The 20,443-nt window shown below is 40.8% G+C and overlaps 1 protein-coding gene across 1 annotated transcript in view; it reads left to right on the forward strand.

Moving 5' to 3' along the window:
• TYR (tyrosinase) overlaps positions 1–11,326 on the forward strand; it is a 51,954-nt gene extending 40,628 nt beyond the window's left edge. Inside the window, exon 5 of the mRNA XM_018071033.2 lies at positions 10,843–11,326. Within this exon, the coding sequence (XP_017926522.1) occupies positions 10,843–11,066 (224 nt within the window). The 3' untranslated portion in view covers positions 11,067–11,326. The remainder of the gene's footprint in view (positions 1–10,842) is intronic.
• Positions 11,327–20,443: the final 9,117 nt, after the last annotated feature.

Consider the following 20,443-nt stretch of genomic DNA (forward strand, 5'->3'; position numbering starts at 1 on the left):
TTCAAAACTATAGTTTTAGTTGTTTTAGTAGTATTTTGCCTTTTTGTTCTTGATGCTATAATTTAATTTCAGATCAAGACCAGAAATACTCATTCATACATTTTAATGAAAGCCATTAGTTTCCTAAACTCATACTGTTGTTAGAATTGTACCACTCAGACAAAGTTCCAAATATCATGACTTCCAGGAATTCTAAATCCTGAAATGATACCACAAAATGAAGCAAATTATAAGCTACTTACCATTTAACAATTCACTTCTGTTTCCTCCTGGACTCTTCTTTTTTTCCAGGGGAGCACACAGTCCTCAGAAAATGAAAACCTTAATAAATTCTGCCCATGTTTTTAACACAGAGGTAAAGAAAGAAGTTCCCTAATTATTTTGAAAGATCAACACAAAAAATAAAATTCAATGCTGTTCAGAAAGCCCAGATAATCCTCAGATGTCGCTCAACTCCTTGTTAATCTCACTGAGATGAGAGCTTGAGCTATTTCTTGGCTGAAGAGAAGAACTGGTTATAAATGGAAAATGGCTGGACTCTCAAAATGCAGATACACATTTTCTTGCTACCCTAGTGTTTAAATACAGACAAGATAGCAATGCTAGGTTCCTGGTCAGAGGAACGTGGGCATAAACAGAAACTTCTTGATACCTGAAGCAGGAAAGCCTGCTGACTCTCCCTGAAAGTTCCTGTGTACTCAAGGGAGAAGAGAAAGTCTGTCATTGGCAACCAGGTGTTACTGGACAAATAGGGAAAAATTACAGAGGAAAAAAAAATCAGTAGCAAAGGTCTGGGTGTTCAAGAACAGGCAGCATTTCTGCAGATCTTCCAAAGGAGGAAGAAGAGGAAAGGTAAAGGAAGAGGACATGATAGAGTCAGGGATGAGCACACAAGATCTGACTCTATGCTGGTCTAAAGACCTGGCTTGTTTTCTTTAAAGAAAAAAGTTTAGGGGTGATTATGGTGGTGCTGGGCTGACAGTTGGACTAGATGATCTTGAAGGTCTCTTCCAACCTGGATGATTCTTTGACTCTGCAGCCATTTTGAGTTACAGTACCAGCAGCTCTGGAGATATGAAGCACAACTACACAGAGCATGATGAGGCTGGTTACAAGAAATAAAACTTGGAAAGAATTCAATGACAAAATGGCATTTTAATGCTAAATTATATTGTTGTTGTGTCCCTGAGGAAAAACCGATGCCTGGAACTCTGCTTTCCAAAGCAAATCTGTGTGTGACAGTATTTGATTTTAACTGTAACTTCATTTATTTCTATATGTACAACAGTGCTAAAACAGAAGTGATCACAGTGTTTATGGAAATCCATCCCTCGGGAACCAAAGGCACATGTCAGAGTGGAGTTACTGGGGAGCTGCTCTGAACAGAAGCCAGAGCAGACACCCAGCTTTCCCTGACACGAGAACTGTGAGCTGTAAAACTACCACAACCCTCACAGCTTACTGAAAACGAGCACTAGTTAGCATCAATAAAAAGATTTGGAAGACTAACGGCACCACCTAGCAACAGCTGTCAAAACAATTTACTGTGTCAAGAGCTACTCCAAGAGCTTATATTTCAGGGACTGGACTAAGTCTTTTCTATATTTTTTCCTTCTTTCAGAAATGAAAACAGATAATTTACAGATGCAGTCTTGACTTTTCCCCAGAAAGTCTCCCTCTTCCAATGAGAACAATATTATAGAACCATAGAATCACTTAGGTTGGAAAAGGCCTTTAAGATCATTGAATCCAACATAAAATGACCACTGACAAGCCCAGTGAAAATCATGTCTCTTAGCACCATGTCTACATGATTTTTGAACACTTCCAGGGATGATGACTCCACCACTTTCCTGGGAAGCCTGTTCCAGTGCTTGACAACCCTTTTCATGAAGGAATTCTTCTAATATCCAATCTAACCCTCCCCTGCCACAACTTCAGGTCATTTCCTCTTGTCCTGAATTTACCTGGGAGAAGAGACTGATCCCCAGTTCGCTTCAACCTCCTTTCATGTTGTTGTAAAGAGAAGGCCCCCTGAGACTCCTCTTCCCCAGGCTAAACAATCCCAGCTCACTCAGTCACTCCTTATAAGACTTGTGCTCCAAACCCTTCACCAACTCTGTTACCCTTCTCAGGACACACTCCAGCAGTGGTTTGATGACCACTACATGAGTAGCTGGGTAAACCACTTTTTATTTTTTTAAAAAACAGACAACTACCCAATTATAAACCTAAGAATCTGACCATCAGTTTCAATTTCTGGACGCTAAGTAAGTGTGTTTCTTAACTAAGGATCTTTGAGACTCAGGTCAAAGCAAGGAATTGTGACTACAATGCAGAAAGCCAGGTTGCTCCTGCATGTGTTGCAGGAGGATCCATAGCTCAGATCCAGTGTCATATTGCAGCTCATTTCTATGTCTGGCTCTTCAGCAATTTGACTGCAAAATCCCACCCAGGTCAGTAGAAAATATGGCAACTGGCAAATATGATACCTTCAAGGAGAGACTCCCAACTCAGGAGCACACAGTGTTGGCCACAATGTGAAAGGGTAATGTTATGTTCTCAGAGGCTATTATAAAATAGTGACATGCACACAAAAATGTGGATGCTAGGACAATAAAAGGCAATTAAAGGTGGCAAAATGCTGGCTTGGGAAGTGGTTTAGATTTCTAAATTAAATAAAAGATGACAAGAGAGTATTTTGGCCTCTGGTTCTCTTCAGGCATAGATAAGGAGGTGTAGATTCAGGTTAATTAAAACAGAGAGAAACAAAGAAAACAGTAAAAAGAAAGTAAGAACAGATATTTTGATGGTTATATAATGACACTTAATAGAAGAAAAGAAATGTGGATTTAAAAACATTTTTTTCTTCTTTTCCTAAGAGCCATTTAGAGGTAGAAAACTTTTGGTGAGTTTTTAACACCCTGGTAGCATATAGAGTGTGGTGACATCAGGTATCCTATAGACAGATCTCACCTCTCTTATAAGAAATTTGTATAAGTAAATTTGAAAGAACGCTATTATAAAGTGCAAGTGATTTGAGGTTGTCAAATAAAAAATAAATAGTATTGTTTTATAAATACACCCAGGAATATTTGATTTATCTTCTCTCAACACTTCAAAGTAATCCATTTTTTCAGGAATCCATTCTGTGAGTCTGGCTATCATTGCCACCAAGTGGGCAGGACAGCAACACCTTACTACACAGAAGTAACAGGCAGAGAAAACTCTAATCAACCTCAGCACTGAAAAATTAATTATAAAGTCATTGTCAGAAATTACTGGATTCTCGCTGTTTCTAGAGACAGCCACATGATGAATGATGAGTCATAGTTTCCTGATATCCCACCTGGGGCAGAAGACAAAATTGAAAGGGAGCAGGTTGAGTTTACACCACGAGATACTGTAGCTCGACCATAAACAACCCACTAACACCCATTGCACAGCATCTCTTGCAGTCCAAAAATAGTGGAATATGGATGACAGTCTTCTCCAGACTTTGTCTTGTTGTTGTAAGACATTAAAAAGCACTTTCCAAGCTGTAATAATGAGGACACTCCGATGAAATCTGTGAGAGCTGTGAAATTTTCATCACTAGAAAGACAAGTAATCCTGCCCTAAAACCAACTCCAGAACCCGAATCTCATTCAGTTCATCCTCCTAGTTTTGATTGTGGAAGTCTCACTGGTGTTCCCTTTGAATGCCCAGAGGGACACAACCAGCAAAACACAAAGACACAACAAATGGCAGAAATTAACTTGCTCACTAGGATAAGAAAAAAATTGCAAGCTAGAAGTGATAGAAATGTTTGTACTGTCTCAAGGTTTGCTTTAAAACCTAATGCCCATTAATTACCCAGGTTAGGAGTAGAAATGGGTGTCAAATGCAGTAGTAAGACTGCTAACATATCAGTGGGACTATGGCAATAGATAAATTGTAGAATTTTTCTTCGTTTATTTTTTGGTTGGCCAGAGTTTTTATTTCTAATTTGTGTAATTAACCATAGAAAGACTTTGCCATCCTGTGGTTTACATAGAAGGAATATCTAAAATATACAAATATTTTTTAAAAGTTTAAATGTTAGGGCATATTTTTAATCTTTGGGATCTATTATATCAATAATATGGTTTGACATTACCACAAAAGGCATATCTGAGGATGTTCAATGATAGATTTGCCATAGTATGTTTCCTCAATCATCACGCAAAATCCACATTATTACCCTAAATATAGGAGACACACATTGCTTCACCTTAAAATTACACTGTTGTGGTTTACTACCCTCTCAATGACATTCATCAACCCACATGAAATAGACCGCCTGGCATTTTTAAATTACACTAAAAAAGAACAATCTGATTTATTAAGAACAGGAAGTTATTTGTTGTTGTTACCTAGAACTAACACATTCTTTGAGAACAAGAACATGTCAAGAGCTGAATGTTAAGACCACAGCTGAGATTAGTCGCTGCTAATTTCCCATCAAAAAGAGCAAGAAGGCAAGATATTGGTTTCTGTCAGTGATGGGAGGTTAGCTATCACGCAGCAGCTCAACCTAGCTTCCTTTTGCTTTGTCATGAACATATTGACATGGTGTTCATGGCCGTTTCCAGTGAGGACTATCCTAAACACTGATGTAAAAGGAATGGGATTGGCATTGGCCAGTCTCCTAATAAAACAGTTATATGTTGTCCCCTTGCTCCCAACTCCCTTGACATTTTTCCCGAGTAGTCATCAGCAAACACAGCTGTTGCACTTTTGGGCCTTGCACAGTTAGAGATAAAGAATCATGATAATGGAATACTTGAAAAGGCAATTTGCAAGATTTTGGTTGAGCAGCCAGTCCAGTCAAAGGTTTTACTGTTGTGTTAGAGTCACAGATTAACAGATCACAGGGTGTTATTCCATCCCTTAACATCAAAAGTTGCCATGGCAACTTTATGATAGTGATGCCAAACACTTTTGTGAAGCAAAAAGAAACAGGCAGTAGATACCAGAAGATGGCTTTTGGCTTTGAACTAATTACAAAACCAGTATAGACTGAGGCTGAAAGCAAGAGAAGGACATGTCTGATTGATTATCATGATATAATAAAATAGATTAATTTCTTCGAAAAGAACCTGACATGAAATGTGACATTATGTTTTATTGGGAAGAAGATAGGTCAGACCTCTAAGTAATATTGATGGAGGAGAGAGATGGTTCAAGGACAAAGCACAAATTTAAGATGTCACATAGAAAGCCCTCTGTGAGGTACCAGGAATCAGAATGGGAACAATTTCAGAAGTGGAAAAAGATGTACAGCGATTGAAAGGACTTTATGATACAAACTCTACAGTTATTATGTATATACGTATTGTGTTTCCCCAGACTTTGTATCTCCCGGGCATGCCCAGGCTTGTCCACTTCTCTGCTTCCCTGCTGATTGGCTGGAGAAGCTGCAGAGAGGAGACAGCCTCCATTCGCCCTTTCCTTCCCCGGTTCCTCCCACAGTCCTCCCTCTTTTGCCTGTGCCCCTATCCCAATTTGTTCCCCCATTTGTCTGTCCCATGCTCCACCCCATGTTCTGGCCCTTTTCCTGCCTGAACTGATAAAAAATCCTGTGCACACCTCAATAAAGCATTCCATCTGCACCCTACCTTGTCTCTCGAACCCATCCGTGCTGTGTCACGGCTCCATTCCCCCTTCGAACCGTGGCAACCTTCATATCCTAGACACATTCTGCAAGGAATAGAACTTTGTAATAATTCTCTTTTGCTATGACATTAAAACAGTGTCAAGTTTCTGTTATGTATCAATTTCCTTTTAGCATATTTGTAATTCACTTTAAATAGCTGTATTGTTTCTAATTTGGACATGTAATATAAACAAAATGAATGGAGTTAAAAAAAAAATTGGAGTTACAAACTCAAGCACACAAAGTTAAGGTGTGCCAGCATTAAAGTCTAAGTAAGCACAACCCACCCTCCACCTCTCAGGGTGAGCATTATCTTTAATTGCACATTATTTTTTCCCCAGACCCTCAAGTCATTCACTACACAGCACAGACAGCATTCATTAAGAAACAGATATCCAATCCTTTTCACTTCTGATTTCTGTTTTCCCAGTTGAGCAGCGTGTAGCCTAATGTGTGATTTATTGCACACTTCTGAATTTCTATCCTGAAGATATTTCCTCTAAGGCTTTTCTTTGGTGATGATCACTACAGCAGCTGAGTCCTGCAGAAATATTAATTCATATTCACAATAAAAAGGATTCTGTTAATGATACTGTCCTCATTTGACAGATGAGAAATGAAGATTAAAGAGATAATGTCCTGCATAGCCAGAGGTTTGTGGAGTTCACTCTGAAACATCAAGAATCTAATTTTTGTGTAATTCTTAGTGTTGTATAGCATGTATATGTCTAATGAGAATACAAGTAGAAGGCTGAACATGCAGACTCTTGAAAATGTAATCTCAGAATACAAAGTTGGACTAACTGGAAAGCAAGGAACAGAAAAATACCCACCAAACATTCATCAAACTGAGTTGTAGGGACAAAACATATTCAGCCTAAACTCAACCTAAACTGAAAAACATCTCAGAAAATTATTCAGACTTCAGCTGTTAAGGACAGCTTAACCCTAGAGGTACTACAAACCAAAATCATAGAATCATAGAATCATCAGGGTTAGAAGAGACTTTTAAGATCATCAAGTCCACCTGTCAACCCAGCACTACCAGTGTTACCCCTAAATCACTAAATCACATCACCCGGCACCAGATCCAGACAACTCTTAAACACCTCCAGGGATGGTGATTCCACCACCTCACTGGGCCATGCTGGACAACCCTAATGGGGAAAAATTTTTTTTCTAATATATAATCTGAATCTCCCCTGTCTCAGCTTAAGGCCATTTCTTCTTTTCTCTCTCTGCAGGCACAGTAGACAGGTCCTTCTTGGCCACCTGGGCGCACTGTTGGCTCATGTTCAGCCCCTGTTAAGCAGCAGCCGCAAGTCCTTTTCTGCCAAAAAGTTCTTGAGTCACTCCTCCCCAAGCCTATAGCACTGCATGGGATTGTATAACCCAAGTACAGGCCCTGGCACTTCATCTTATTGAACCTCATGCAGTTGTCCCTAGCTCATTGCTCAAGTCTATCCAGGTCTCTCTGTAAAGTCTTCCTACCCTTGAGCAGATTAACATTCCCACCCAACTTCGTGTCATCTGCAAATTTACTGAGGGTGCACTCAATCCTTGCATCCAGATCATCAATAAAGATGTTAAATAGGATTGGCCCCAAAACTGAGAAACACTGTTAGTGACTAGCGGCCAACTGGATTTAGCTCCATTCACTACAACAATTTGGGCCTGGCCATCCAGCCAGTTTTTTACCCCTCAAAGAGTCTATCCATCCAAGACATGAACAGCCAGTTTTTCTGGAGAGGTGCTGTGGGAGATGGTGTCAGATGCTTAATTGAAGTGCAGATAGACCACATCCACAGCCCTCCCCTCATCCATCTTGTCGTAGAAGGAGATCAGGTTGGTCAAGCTTACCTTTCATAAATCCATGTTAGCTGGGCTTGATCCCCTGGTTGTCCTGCATGTGTCATGTAATGGCACTCAGGATGGTGCCATAACCTTGCCAGGAACCAAGGTTAGGCTGACAGGCCTGTAGTTCCCCGGATCATCCTTCTGACCCTTCTTGTAGATGGGCCTTACATTTGCCAATTCCCATTCAGCTGGAAATTATTCAGTTAACCAGGACTGCTGGTAGATGATTAAGAGTGGTTTGGCAAGTTCTTTTGGTAGTTCCCTCAATACTCTGGCTGGATCCCATTAGGGCCCATGGAATTGTGAGTGTCTAATTGGCATAGCAGGTCACTAGCCATCTCTTCTTGGATTATAGGCCTTCACTCATCTCCCCATCACCAGCTTCCAGCTCAGCTGAGGACAACTGGTCTTGATATTGAAGACTCAGGCAAAGAAGGCATTAAGTACCTCTGTCTTTTCCTCATCCCATCACTGCACTACCCTCTGCATTCAAAAAATTATGGAGACACTCCTTGACTCTCTTCTTGCTGCCAATGTATTTATAGAAACTTTTTTGATTGTTTTTAACTATAGTGGCCAAATCAAGTTCAAGTTGGGCTTTGGCCATTCTAATCTTCTCCCTACACGATGTTGCAACATCTTTGGAGTCCTCACAAATTACCTATTTTTACTTCCAGAGATGGTAGATTCTCTTGTTTTTCCCTGAGTTCCAGACTAAGTTCTCCATTTTTCCAGGTCGATCTTTTTTCCCCGGTGACTTGTTTTCTTATACCCTGGGACAGCCTGCTGCTGAATATCTAACAGTTCCTTTTAAAAACACATCCAGCCTTCCTGGACTCCTTTTCCCTTCAGGACTGACTGCAAAGGGACTCTGTCAATCTCCTAAACAGGTCAAAGTCTGTCCGCCAGAAGTCCAAGGTGGAAGTTCTGATGGTGCTCCTCCTTCCTTCACAGAGTACAGAAAACACTAACATTTCATGGTCACTATGCCCAAGATGGCCACTGACCATCACATTACTCACTAGTCCTTCTTTGTACACAAATACCAGGTCTAGCAGGGCACCTCCTCTGGTAGGTTTATTTACCAGTTGTGTTAGGAAGTTGTCTTCCACACACTCCAGGAGCCTCCTAGACTGCTTCCTCTATGCTGTGTATTTCCAGAGAAAACTTCTGGACTTCTGCCAGCCACTTGTAGAATGCCTCATCAGCCTATTTGTCCTTGCTAGGTGATCTGTAACAGACTCCCACCACAATATCTGCCCTGTTGACCTTCCCCTTGATCTTCACCCAGAGGTAGTCAACCTTGTCATCTTCATCACTGTCGATTTCAATACATGCAAAACACTCTGTAACATATGGAGCTACCCCACCAGCTCTCCTGCTTCACCTGTCACTTCTAAAGAGCTTTTAGCTATCCACTCTAGCACTCCAGTCACGACAGTCATCCCCCCATGTTTCCAAGCTGGTGACTACATCATGACTTTCCTGCTGAACAATAGCTTCCAGCTCCTCCTGCTTGCTGTCCACACTGCATGCATTGGTGTAGATGCACTTCAGCTGGGCTGGTAGTTTGGTCCCTGTCACAGGCCTGCCTCACCTAAGCTCATCTCTAGTGATCCTGGTCTTATCCCTTTCCCCCTCTGAGCCTAGTCTAAAGACCTCTCAATCAGCCCTGCTAATTCCTGGGCCATGATCCTTTACCCCCTCTGAGTTAGGTGCACCCCATCTGACATGAGCAGGCCTGGTGCCGTGTAAGCCACCTTGTGGTCAAAAAAACCCAAATTCCACCTATGGCACCATGTATTGATCAGTTGAAATTTCCTATTCCTTTCAGCATTTCCCCTTAGTACTGAAGGAATCGAGAAGAATACTATCTGCTCACCTGCTCCTTCAACTAAATGCCCCAGTGTCCTGAAGTCCCATTTTGAACCCTGGGACTTCTTTCTTCAATCTCATCCCTGTCTGCCTGGAATACTAATAGAGGGTAGTAGTCAGAGGGCTGAGCCAAATCAGGCAGCTTCCTGGTTACATCCCTTACCCAGGCCCCAGGGAGGTACCATCTTTTCAGAACACAGAGCATATAACAGCACACGCTCAGAAGTACCACGATCAAAGAGGATATATGGGATTGTTTCTCTGGGCACCAGTGAAAATGCAAGATGACAGGAAGATATTTACAGCCTTTATGGGGGTATACCATACTAAATATGGTCAAGTACATCTAAATCAGTCCAGATGCATAAAGAGCATTCAAAAATAAACCACCATAGTGTTTCCCAGAGAAGGTGCCCATAGAGGTGCTCTTTTTTTTTTCTTTTGTTCTCTCCTAGCTAGTAATTACAGCTAATAATAGCAATTAGAGATCCTAATTGGGAGATGTGGATTCAAAATCCTCCTTGGTCCAAGGGGACAGCATTCCCAGTTTTCAAATTCAAGCCAGGTTGTTGGGTGTGTTTTGAACCCGTCCCTTTCCAATCTCTATTGCGAAAGGAAAGCCCTCTATGGCAGGATTTTCATGACTCCTTAAGCCTTAGCAAGAAAAACAGAGAGACAGATGCGCACATTCATACCACAAAGCAAAATGGCAGCTGATTATCTAACAGTGAGAATCTGCCCTGGATTCACCAGAGAAAGAGGATTTCTTGTGCAGAGAGTAACCAGAGAATAATTGTCTACTACCACTTCCCACACAAGAACTATCAAATTAAATGAGCAGGGGGCAGGTTCAAAACTAGTGAAACGAAGCTTTTTCCCCCATTCAATATATAGTTAAGGCAGGGATCTTATTGCTGCAAAAAGTTGTGATAAAAGTTCAAAGAGCATCTTTAAAAGATGATGGAAGGAAAAAAAGTCCTCCAATGACTACTACATACAACAATATCACATTTGGTTCAGGGAATCCCTGAGCTGTAAATTGTTTGAGGCTGGGTAAGTATTTTGTGAAAGGATTGTAATAGGCTTGACCTTTCCTTAAACTCTCCCTAGTATTCTGCTTCAGTAATTGTTGCCTGCTGAGCTAGCAGGATTTGTGACCATAGAGTATCAAACTTCTTGTGTCTTATGTTTTGATAAAATCATAAGGAGCACTGGGGACAGTGAATTCTGTTCCTGCCTTTAATATGAAGATTGAGAAACAGACTATAAGGTCTGAAGAGATTTGTTTAAAACAATTTATTACCCTCAAATAATTTCTACCACTGTTCTTCTTTATACTCAGCCTTCCAGTATTATTTATTATACGACTTCCATAAAGTGACTGTACATGGTATCATGTAAAGGGGCCTTTCTTTTTCTATTTTTTTTTCTAGCCCTTCAGTCTTTCCTAGACTTTTTGACACCTTACCTTCAGCAAGCCCGTCAGATCTGGGCTTGGTTGGTTGGAGCAGCTGTGGTTGGAGGCATCGTTACTGCTGTGCTCACAGGTCTCCTTAAGGCCTGTCGAAAGAAAAAAAGAGGAACCTCTTCAGAGATACAACCCTTGCTCATAGAAAGTGAAGATTACAACAACATAACTTATCAGTCCAATTTCTAGATGCCTCTGGTAACTCAGTTGTGTTACTAAGGTGCTAATCAAGTATGGAGTGTTTGATGGATGTTTACAAATACCTTGCTGAGATGTGCTGCATGAGCAGGATGGGTAGACTTGCTCCTCAAGCCTCTTGTAACCTCCAGTGTTGTAATATCTTATCAGATCCACTCCTACAAAAATCTCTCAGATCCAACATAAGCTACCGCGCTACCCAAAGAACACCATGTATTTCCTATGGTTGATTAAATAATGCTCCTATGAAACCAGACCAGCTTGTGTGTTGGTGGCTTTAATGTATAATAATTCCCTTTTATTTGTTCTTTCACCATTGTAGGCTCCAATACTGCAGGCCAATCCATGTGTTTGGCACATGGATCTAGTAAGAGGTGTCTGACTGCACAATCTGTGCTACATTCACTCCGTGTTTGAATGTAAGATCAGAAAGAGCCCTTTAGTTCAGTGAGCAAAATATATGGTGACTCTGAGTAGAGTGAATGTACCATAGACACATTTTTCTTCTGGGATAGAAGTATTTTCCATCCAGTTCCCATGTCCTGTTTGCCCTCGATTAAATGTTATCAGCAGAAGAAAGAAGGATTTCAGAAACCACTTCTCACTTGCCTCAAATGCTCCAGCTAGTTACTGTCCTCTATACTATCTTGCATTTGTCTGGGTAGCTGGGAGATTTTTAGGAGATGAAACCTAGTCTCACCATGCCCACCTCTGTTCCATTTGACTTTACGACTGCTCATATTACGGTCGACTTTTGGGTGCTCAGTATGCATATATTCCATGAGGCAAAACAAGGGTATGGTGGATAGACTCTGATTGGACAGCAGGTGCCCATCAAAGTTACTCTGTCACTTCGCTCCTCAACCAGGAAGGGGAGAGGAAATATAACAAAAGGCTCATGGGTCGAGGTAAGGAGGTGGAGAGATTACTTGCCTAATACTGTCATTGGTAAAACTGACTTGACTTGGGGAAATTAGTTTAATTTCTTGCCAATCAAAAGTCAGAATAGGATAATGAGAAGTAAATAATAATTAAAAAAAAAATATACCTTCTCCAACCCCTCCCTTCTTCCCAGGCTCAAATCCATATTTCTCTAAATCCTCCATACCAGCAGCACAGGGGGACAGAAAATGGGGGCTGTGTCACCTCATCATGTGTTGTCCCTGTGAGGACTCCTTACACTCTTCCCTTGCTCCAGCATGGGGTTCCTTCCACAGGAGATAATCCTCCATGAACTTCTCCAGTGTGAGTCCTTCCCATGGGCTGCAGTTCTTCCATGAACTGCTTCAGCGTGGGTCCCTTCCATGAAGATCGCTAAATATTGGCCTCCCCATGGGATCACGAGTCCTGTCCGCAAACCTGCTCCAGTGTGGGCTCCTCTCTCCATGCGGCCACAAGGTCCTGCCAGGAGCCTGCTCCAGAATGGGCTTCCCACAGGGTCACAGCCTCCTTTGGGCATCCCACTGCTCTGACATGAGATTCTCCAAGGGCTGCAGGCAGATCTCTGTTCCCCCATGGACCTCCATGGACTTCAGGGACACATCCTGACTCACCATGGTCTGCACCATGGGCAGAGGAATCTCTGCTCCAGCACCTGTTCCTCCTCCTTCTGCACTGACCTTGGTGTCTGCAGGGCTGTTTCTCTTAGATATTCTCACTCCTCTTTCCCAGTTGCAAATGCTTGAACACTGCAAGGAGCCTCTAGCACGTTCAGGGGGACCGTGAGAAGGCTGAGGGAGGGAAGGTAAGTAGGAATGAATGGACAAAAACTTCATCATTTTCAAATGGGGGAAACATGAACTTTGACAACTGGTCTGAACGCTCTCCTCTAGCCAATAAATGCCATGGAAACTCTCAAATGAGCTATTTTCTCTCACAAATGCCTCTAGTGGACATCCACACGGACTATTATCTTGACTGTTTTCAACTGCCCAACTACATGGACTCACTTCCTTTTCAGGGCAATTGCACTGGAATTGTCCTCTGAACTATAGAAACTTGACAGAGGAGAAGATACATCCAGCAGCAATGGACTTGTATATCTGTTGAGAAGGGTCCACCTACAGTGGATGCTTCTTTAGGAAGTGTCTCGTGATTTTTCACATCAAAGTGTTAGTATTCCTCTCCTGCTCTGAAAATCTTGCTTTCAAGAAGCATACAGGGACTTTTGCAGTCTCTCAACTACCCTTGACTGAACAGTAATGGTCACAAAACCAGGCAAAAATGGAAGGTGGGAATAAAACTACCAGTGTATTACGCAGCAATAGAAGGAATGGTCTACACCCTGACCAATACCTGCTGATCTACTCCACTGCCCTGATTAAGGAAGACACTGGCTAAAATCTCCTCTGACTCAGCAGAGTGCAGGCCTTTTGCTAAATGAAGCTGTTCTACTTGAAAAACTCTGGTCTTAAACCCAAGAGCTGTCTCTTTTTGTATGGCTTCTGATGCTTGATCTGAGTTACTACTAGACAAGTGCTCTCCAGTATCTCAGTTAAATATTAAAAACAAGCACAAACAAATGTTTCTTGGAACTGAGGCATAAGCAGGAGAAAAGGAATTATATCTCAAGGGGTCAGTTCAATCTTTTAATGTGTATTTTACATAAGCCAGGATATTCTATTGGTAAAAATAAATGATAGCAAGAGTGGGAAAACACTCATATTTAAATTTTGATAATTTAAAATTTTAATAAATGTTGATTGTTTTCAAAGTCAGATAAACACAAATATTTTTATTCAGTCTATTTGAGGACTTCACTGAGATTCCACAACTATTAACTATTTGTTTAATTCCTCTGGACTACTTCAACTAACAAAATGGGAAAAAAACCCCTCTGATAGGTACACAGTGAAAAGTATACTTTGGCCCTCAGTGATTTTTCTAAAACCTTGCTTGTTATGTTTGATAACAATGGGTTGGCTAAAATATTTAAAATTATTATGTAATTCTTATTCTGAAAAATTCTTTTGCACAAATATGAAAAAAGTTAACAGAAGAAATTTGAAAAGGAAATATTTGGGGACAGACAAAAAAATAAAAAGTACTTTTTATTCAACAACAGTTCACAGAAGCCTAAGTGGCATGATTGCCTGGGAATTCCAGACTCCCTGCTCTCACTCAGCTGCACTGGGCAGATGGAGATCTTTGGATATAAAAACGGCGTCAACTGCAGTAAATTTGAGATATAAAGACCCATTCAATCTATGGAGGGAGAATGAAAATCCCACATGCTCCCAGGGGCTTCCCAGGCAGTCTCCTGTGGGAGTTGGTACACTTCTGGGGTCCCCAGTCCTGAAGTTAGAACATGACAGGAATATGTTGGAATTGTGTACCTTAAAAGTCCCAAATGTCCAGCTTTGAGACAGTCTGAATGGCTGTGGCAGCCTGCGACAGACTGCAGCAGAGTTGTGATCCCTGGTTGGGTGGTTGCCCTGGCAGAAAGGTAACTCCTGTGTTTTATTAGGCATTTGTTGAAAAAAATGCCATTGTGCAAAATATTTCAGTGTCAGTAAAGCAATATCATACTTTGAAGTTGTTCTGATAGAAAAATCCTAACTGCATTAAGCAAGTTTATTTCAATCTCTGCAGTATTCCATGGTGACAACATTTCAGTTTCACACTGGTCAAGGTAATTTTTACCAGATGTCATCCCCTTGCAAAGGACATGGCCAACAAATAATTTCTGATTCAACTCCTCAGCTGTTGGTGTCGTCTCCACAGAATACCAGTGTTCCCTGGGTCTCCCTCTTCTGGCTATGGCAACTCAGCATGTGTGGAAGGATGAAAGTGGAGACCTCATTAGATCTCCTAAATCCTACTTTTTACCAGCTCTTGATCATCTCTTCTTCCTAAGAAGCATGGAATGCATAATTCATACTTGTGACCTATTAGTGAAAATCTGTTTATGCTCTACTCAGATCATTTACCAATTCCCAGGTAGGCTTCTTCCTTTCCCTTTTCTTCAGCTGAGGATCTAACAGCCCATTTTCTTTTCCCAAAAGCTTAATCACAGAGAACTCATATTAACTCTAACTGATGAAGGGGAATTTTTATCACCTTCATACTTGTAGGCACATCCCCAAGCATTTTTCCCATTTACCATATGACCTGGTGACCATGTCTGCTTTGGGAGGGAACAAAGAACATAACCCTATTTCCAACAGTCAGCATGGTCTGTGGCCAGGAATAGATAGTACAGTGTATATTAATCTTAGTAACTAGGACAAAATTTATACAAGCAACACACGCTGGTTCTCTCCAGCATTGTGGTGCTTCTGCTTAGGCCAGAGTTAAACCTCTTCAGAAGTGTATCTGACTGAGCACATGAAACCCCAACTGCTCCTTTTTTCTGAGCAAAGTTGTTTAGGTTCCTTCAGCACTGGAAGCAAACACCACTGCCAGGTGTAGACTGACTGCACCAATCTTAGAGCAACTATTTTGTGACAGGAGAAACTGTCCTGCAGAGATGCCTCCCCATTGGCTTTCTGGGGAAAACAGGTAGCTTAATGACCTAAGTTCTGGATGGGTCAGAAGGAGGGAAAGGACTCTTTCAGCACTATGTCACTGAGTGTTTTCTGGGCCACCAGCACTGCCAGGAGATGATGTGCTTTCTGTCTGCAGGCTACGAATGCGATGGCACATTGTTTTTCTTCTCAGTGTCATGTTCAAGGTTGTGCTTATTCTGTGTTCAAACAAATGTAAGTGTTGAAGGACCTCTTTTCTTGATAGATGTTTCCCTGAAATGGAAGCTGTAGCTCCTGTATTTTTTCTTCATTAGGAATAAGGTAATACCTTGAGGCTGTGCTTGCCATGTAATCTTATTGAATCAGAATGGTCAGAGCTTAAACACAACCCTGACTTAATATTTTCCTCTGTCTGGCCAAGGTATCTTGAAACAATAAACTTCCCATTGCCATTAGGCAGTTGGCTCAGCCTTGGGGAGTGTATTCTGACGAATCAATGACAAAAATGGGAGTTGAAAACCTAGATCTTGTGTATCTAAATCACATAAACCTTGACCCCACAGGCATTGAGATTAGTCTTGTCTGAAAGTACTTGTTAGACAAGGATCCCACCAGTTTAAATATGCAGGACAGTTTCTGCAGTATCAGCACCATGTTGTTTCACACAATGAAAAAACTTCTCCAATCTAGAAAATACCTGACATCTTCATAACAAAGTACTCAGCATTGTATATCCTTGGCCTTTGCAAGAGGCTGTTACCTCTGTCAAGTTTTTAATTTTCTAGCCTGGTCTTTTACTTCCTTGGACTGTTAAGAGTTACAGTTATTCAAGGCAAGACAATGAGCAGCTGTCTGTCTTTTTCATTCTGTTCTCCCTCCCACATTTTACCCAAACGTGTATTTTTAGCACCTGGCCCCTACATTGAGTTAAATCTGTAATTCACCATCTGTGTACACACACATGTGTAGGGATGCAAGTCATTTTGAATCAGTCTCCATAGTGAGCTGAAAATTGGCAGCAATGAGACCTTGTCACTAAAAACAGCCTTTTACTGTAATTTTTGTAATAAACTCTGAATTAGATATGAAGTAGCTATTATAACTATAGAAAACCAACTTATTTCTGCATATCCAGGCTTTTTGATGTCTCATTTTACATATGGACATTTCCCCAGGAGTCTCACCTCCTCTTCAGGGCATCAGTTATGCAGAATTCATAAGATGCCAAAAAAGTTCTAGAAATCTGATTAATAAAATACGTAGAAAAACTAGTATTTTCTCCACATACAAAAAAAGAAATCCTCTTTGAAATAAGAATTTGGCAATAAACATAAATGCCGGACTCTCACCGTGGCTTGGCACTTCAGATTATCTCCATGCAACTTGATTCCCTCTCCTATCATCCCAGACTGCACTGTTTTATCCACCCAGAAAAGGGATCCCCAAGGCTCAGTGGTGGGATTGTCCCACAGTTTTGAGGCTGGTATAGTGGTGGTAATGACAGGCTTGGTACATACACGACTGCTGTCTGAGTGCATCACACAGGTTTTAAAGGAACTTGGATGTATAAAAACACGATCCCGCTTTTCTTCATTCTTTACTACTAAAGAAAAAAATATTCTCAGGCAATAATAAGCAAATCAGGCATTTTCAGGTGGATTACATATTGTTGACAAATTTTCACACATTTTCCTTTAATCGTAACAGTGTTAAAATGCTTCTATTTTGAATCACTCACACTGAATACAATTGCATGTCAGGAAGATCTGCTACTAAGAACTTGAAGGCCTGGACTGTCTTCTCATAAATTTATGGGGGGATTGGCAGATGGTCCATTAATGGTGCTCTGCTTAATTTACTGCAGACTGATTTCATTGTCAGACAGCCTGGCTGTATAGAATGAAATATATACATGGCTACATAGCTGGAACAATACCAAATTATCAAGCTGACGGTATTTGGATACAGAAATATTTAATAGTGGAATTAGGAGAAAATGTGACTTTTTTTTTTTTTAAATTGAAGCACCACATTGCAGAGTAACACAGCTACAACCATTAGCTGATAGAAAAATACATATATTCATGGCAAAAATATAAATAAATAACTGTATATTTACAATAGTAGTAAAAGTTGTACAACATATGTGCATGTGTTTGGACAAACCCTATAAAGATTCTTTTCCCAGCTCCCCTTTCATCTGGATGACATTATAGTCATTTATATCAAGAACAAGTGGACACAAGATTTCTCAAGTCAGAACAGCAGCAATTTGTTTTAACTTTGATCCTGTCACTTAATGCCACAGTGACCATGGAAGATACAGACCACCAGAGAATCCAGACTCCATGTCCTCTTTTATAACATAATGGACTTCAGATGCTTCTTTTAAATAAATTTTAGTCTTTTAATTCTATAGTCTGTGGTCCCAGTTATTTAATCCAGAGGGCTGACTTTCAAAGCATCAACCTCCTATTAATATTCAGAGAGAATCAGACTCTTAACAACTCTCATTTAAGAACCTAAATGAAAATGAGGCTTTTCTGTCTTCCTCACAGCTACAAGAAAAGGTGCTTGTTACTTCAGAAAATTGGATCACTTTTAGTCAGAAATTCTTTCCCCTTTCAGTGGAACAAATACGCTTAAATCCAAAAGTCTAGACACCAAGTCTTAAAAATGACAGCCTTTTGTCTCATCCTAGGAGCCATAGCACTCTACAGCACCAAACAAGGATGTCTGCAGGGAGGCTGTCACGTTAGAAATTGGTGTTTAGTGGTCTGGGTACAGATGACAGATTGGGAAATCTCTGCAGTCATTCCAATTAAGGTGACATTCTCCTACAAGCAGACACACTACTGTAAAAGTTTACAGGAAGGCTTGTTTGGAAAATTAATCTGTAGAGAGAGAAGAAACTTTGGTGTAACAAAGTTAATTTTCATGAAAACCAGAAGAATGGTTTTGGGGAGGAAGATAGGACAAGTTGTCCTATCAGACCATCAGTCATCAGTTCACAATGTGCAATTTCAGATTAGAAAGCGCAGTTATGAAGCTCAATTTAAACCTTATGCATATGCTAAACAAGAAACCAGAAAGAGAAATAATAAATCATGGAGCCATTAAATTCATAAGTATTAAATTTGAGAGGAGTTACAATAAGGGAAATGGATGAGAAATGCAGATGATTTTAAGTCATTTTGCTTACAAAAATGATGATGGGTTTTCAGGAGAAACAATCCAAGTTGCATTGATTACAAATTATTCCAATATGCCACTCTTCAGCCCTCCTGCAATATCCACATGCCTGCAATACTTTTCAAGGCATATTTAAGGCAAAGAATCAGCTTGCCTGCAGTGAACAAGGCTCTGACTGGATTGCACAGCTTTCAGGAGGCTAGTGGGACCAGCAATGTGGTACCTGCAATGTGGTACCTATCCTTTTACTCCAGTATCCAGAATCAGGAACAGGTAAAGGATAACCTGTGTGTGCTTCTCAGATGGTCTCAATTTTGTAACTGTTTTTTCGAATGGTTCTTCAGCTGAGATATTGTAGGAGGCAGGGGAGGCCAGGTCATATCTAATTAGCACCCGCATTTACAGCCCATAACATGCTGTGTTCTCCAAATAAATACGTACATTCCCTGTAACACCAATGGAGTGAAAAAGGAGCTTTGAAAACAGTTTATATGCTGAAATGCAAAAATCCAGGTCAGGTGAATCAGATCCCCTTAGAGGTCTTCAAAAGTTTTCACGTGCCCCACTGATGATGTGAGAAAGGTGTTCATTTACTTTAGGAGATTTGGTTCATTACATAACTGAAATTCATGCGAGATTGGTGCATAGGTCAGGCAGACAGCTGCTGCTCAGACCACAGCTGCTAGTTTTCTCTCTAGAAAAGCTCATGTATTAGCATGAGCAGCCTTTGCCTACCATTGCCCATCCTTCTGCTCACCTCGTTATCAGGAATTTATCATGATTAATTATGTCCATATAGTGGTGGAGTGGGGAGGAAGAAGCAGTTTTTCTCTTAAGGAAACAGCAGACTGCAATACTTTGTTTGCTGCCCACTCTCAAGAGAGTTTCTTATTTGCTTCAGCATTTTCAGCCAGGTTTTGTAAAAAAATACATCCCTCCAATTTTTTATGTTCTCCTTTCCCTAATCTTCTTGCTAAAATGCATTTGTGAAATACATTGTTTCCCATAAAAATTCTCCAAAATATCAGACAGAAAATCAAAGCTCAAGAGCCAAAACACATTTTGCCAAACCCCATTACTTGGCCAGGGGAAGGTGAGTGGGAAAGGATATTCCTCAATGAAAAACTCCATCATAATTTTTGAAGTTATAATTTTTTCCTCAGATAGCTCTGCCCAGCCTGCCACTGACCCTGCATTAAGTATAAATAAACACCTTTTGCAGTTACACAGAGCAAGACCTTCTCTGAAGTGGAGATGTTAGCTTTCTCTCTGAGTTTTTAACCTATGAGAAGGTTTAATGTATGAGAAGGAATATACAGGGCACTCGAATATCAGGCTCATCATAGGTGGGAAGGATTTCTACACACTTCTGGTATGGGAAGGAACTTTGTTCATGGCTGATTTTGATGGGTTAGGGTCAGGCATGTGCTGCTTTCTGCTTCCACTGTGCTCTAAACAAAGACATTCAGAGTGCAGAGGAGTGATATTCTTCTAAATTCCAGTGGTGTGATGATGAGAATGAGATAATATATTCTACCTCTGAGATGGTCTCAGTCACAGATATCTATGGAGTAAACATGTCCCTAATGTTGTTCTAAGCCAGAAAACAACTCCAGGTGGTTAACAAGGGTACCTGGGTCAATTTTGGCACTTTGGGTATCCTACCCAACTTCCTGCTGTCATGTCAGAGGATCCTGGGTCTCCTGCAGC

The sequence above is a fragment of the Manacus vitellinus genome, unplaced genomic scaffold (assembly GCF_001715985.3).
Source record: "Manacus vitellinus isolate BGI_N305 unplaced genomic scaffold, ASM171598v3 scaffold_2_pilon, whole genome shotgun sequence".
Classification (NCBI taxonomy): domain Eukaryota; kingdom Metazoa; phylum Chordata; class Aves; order Passeriformes; family Pipridae; genus Manacus; species Manacus vitellinus.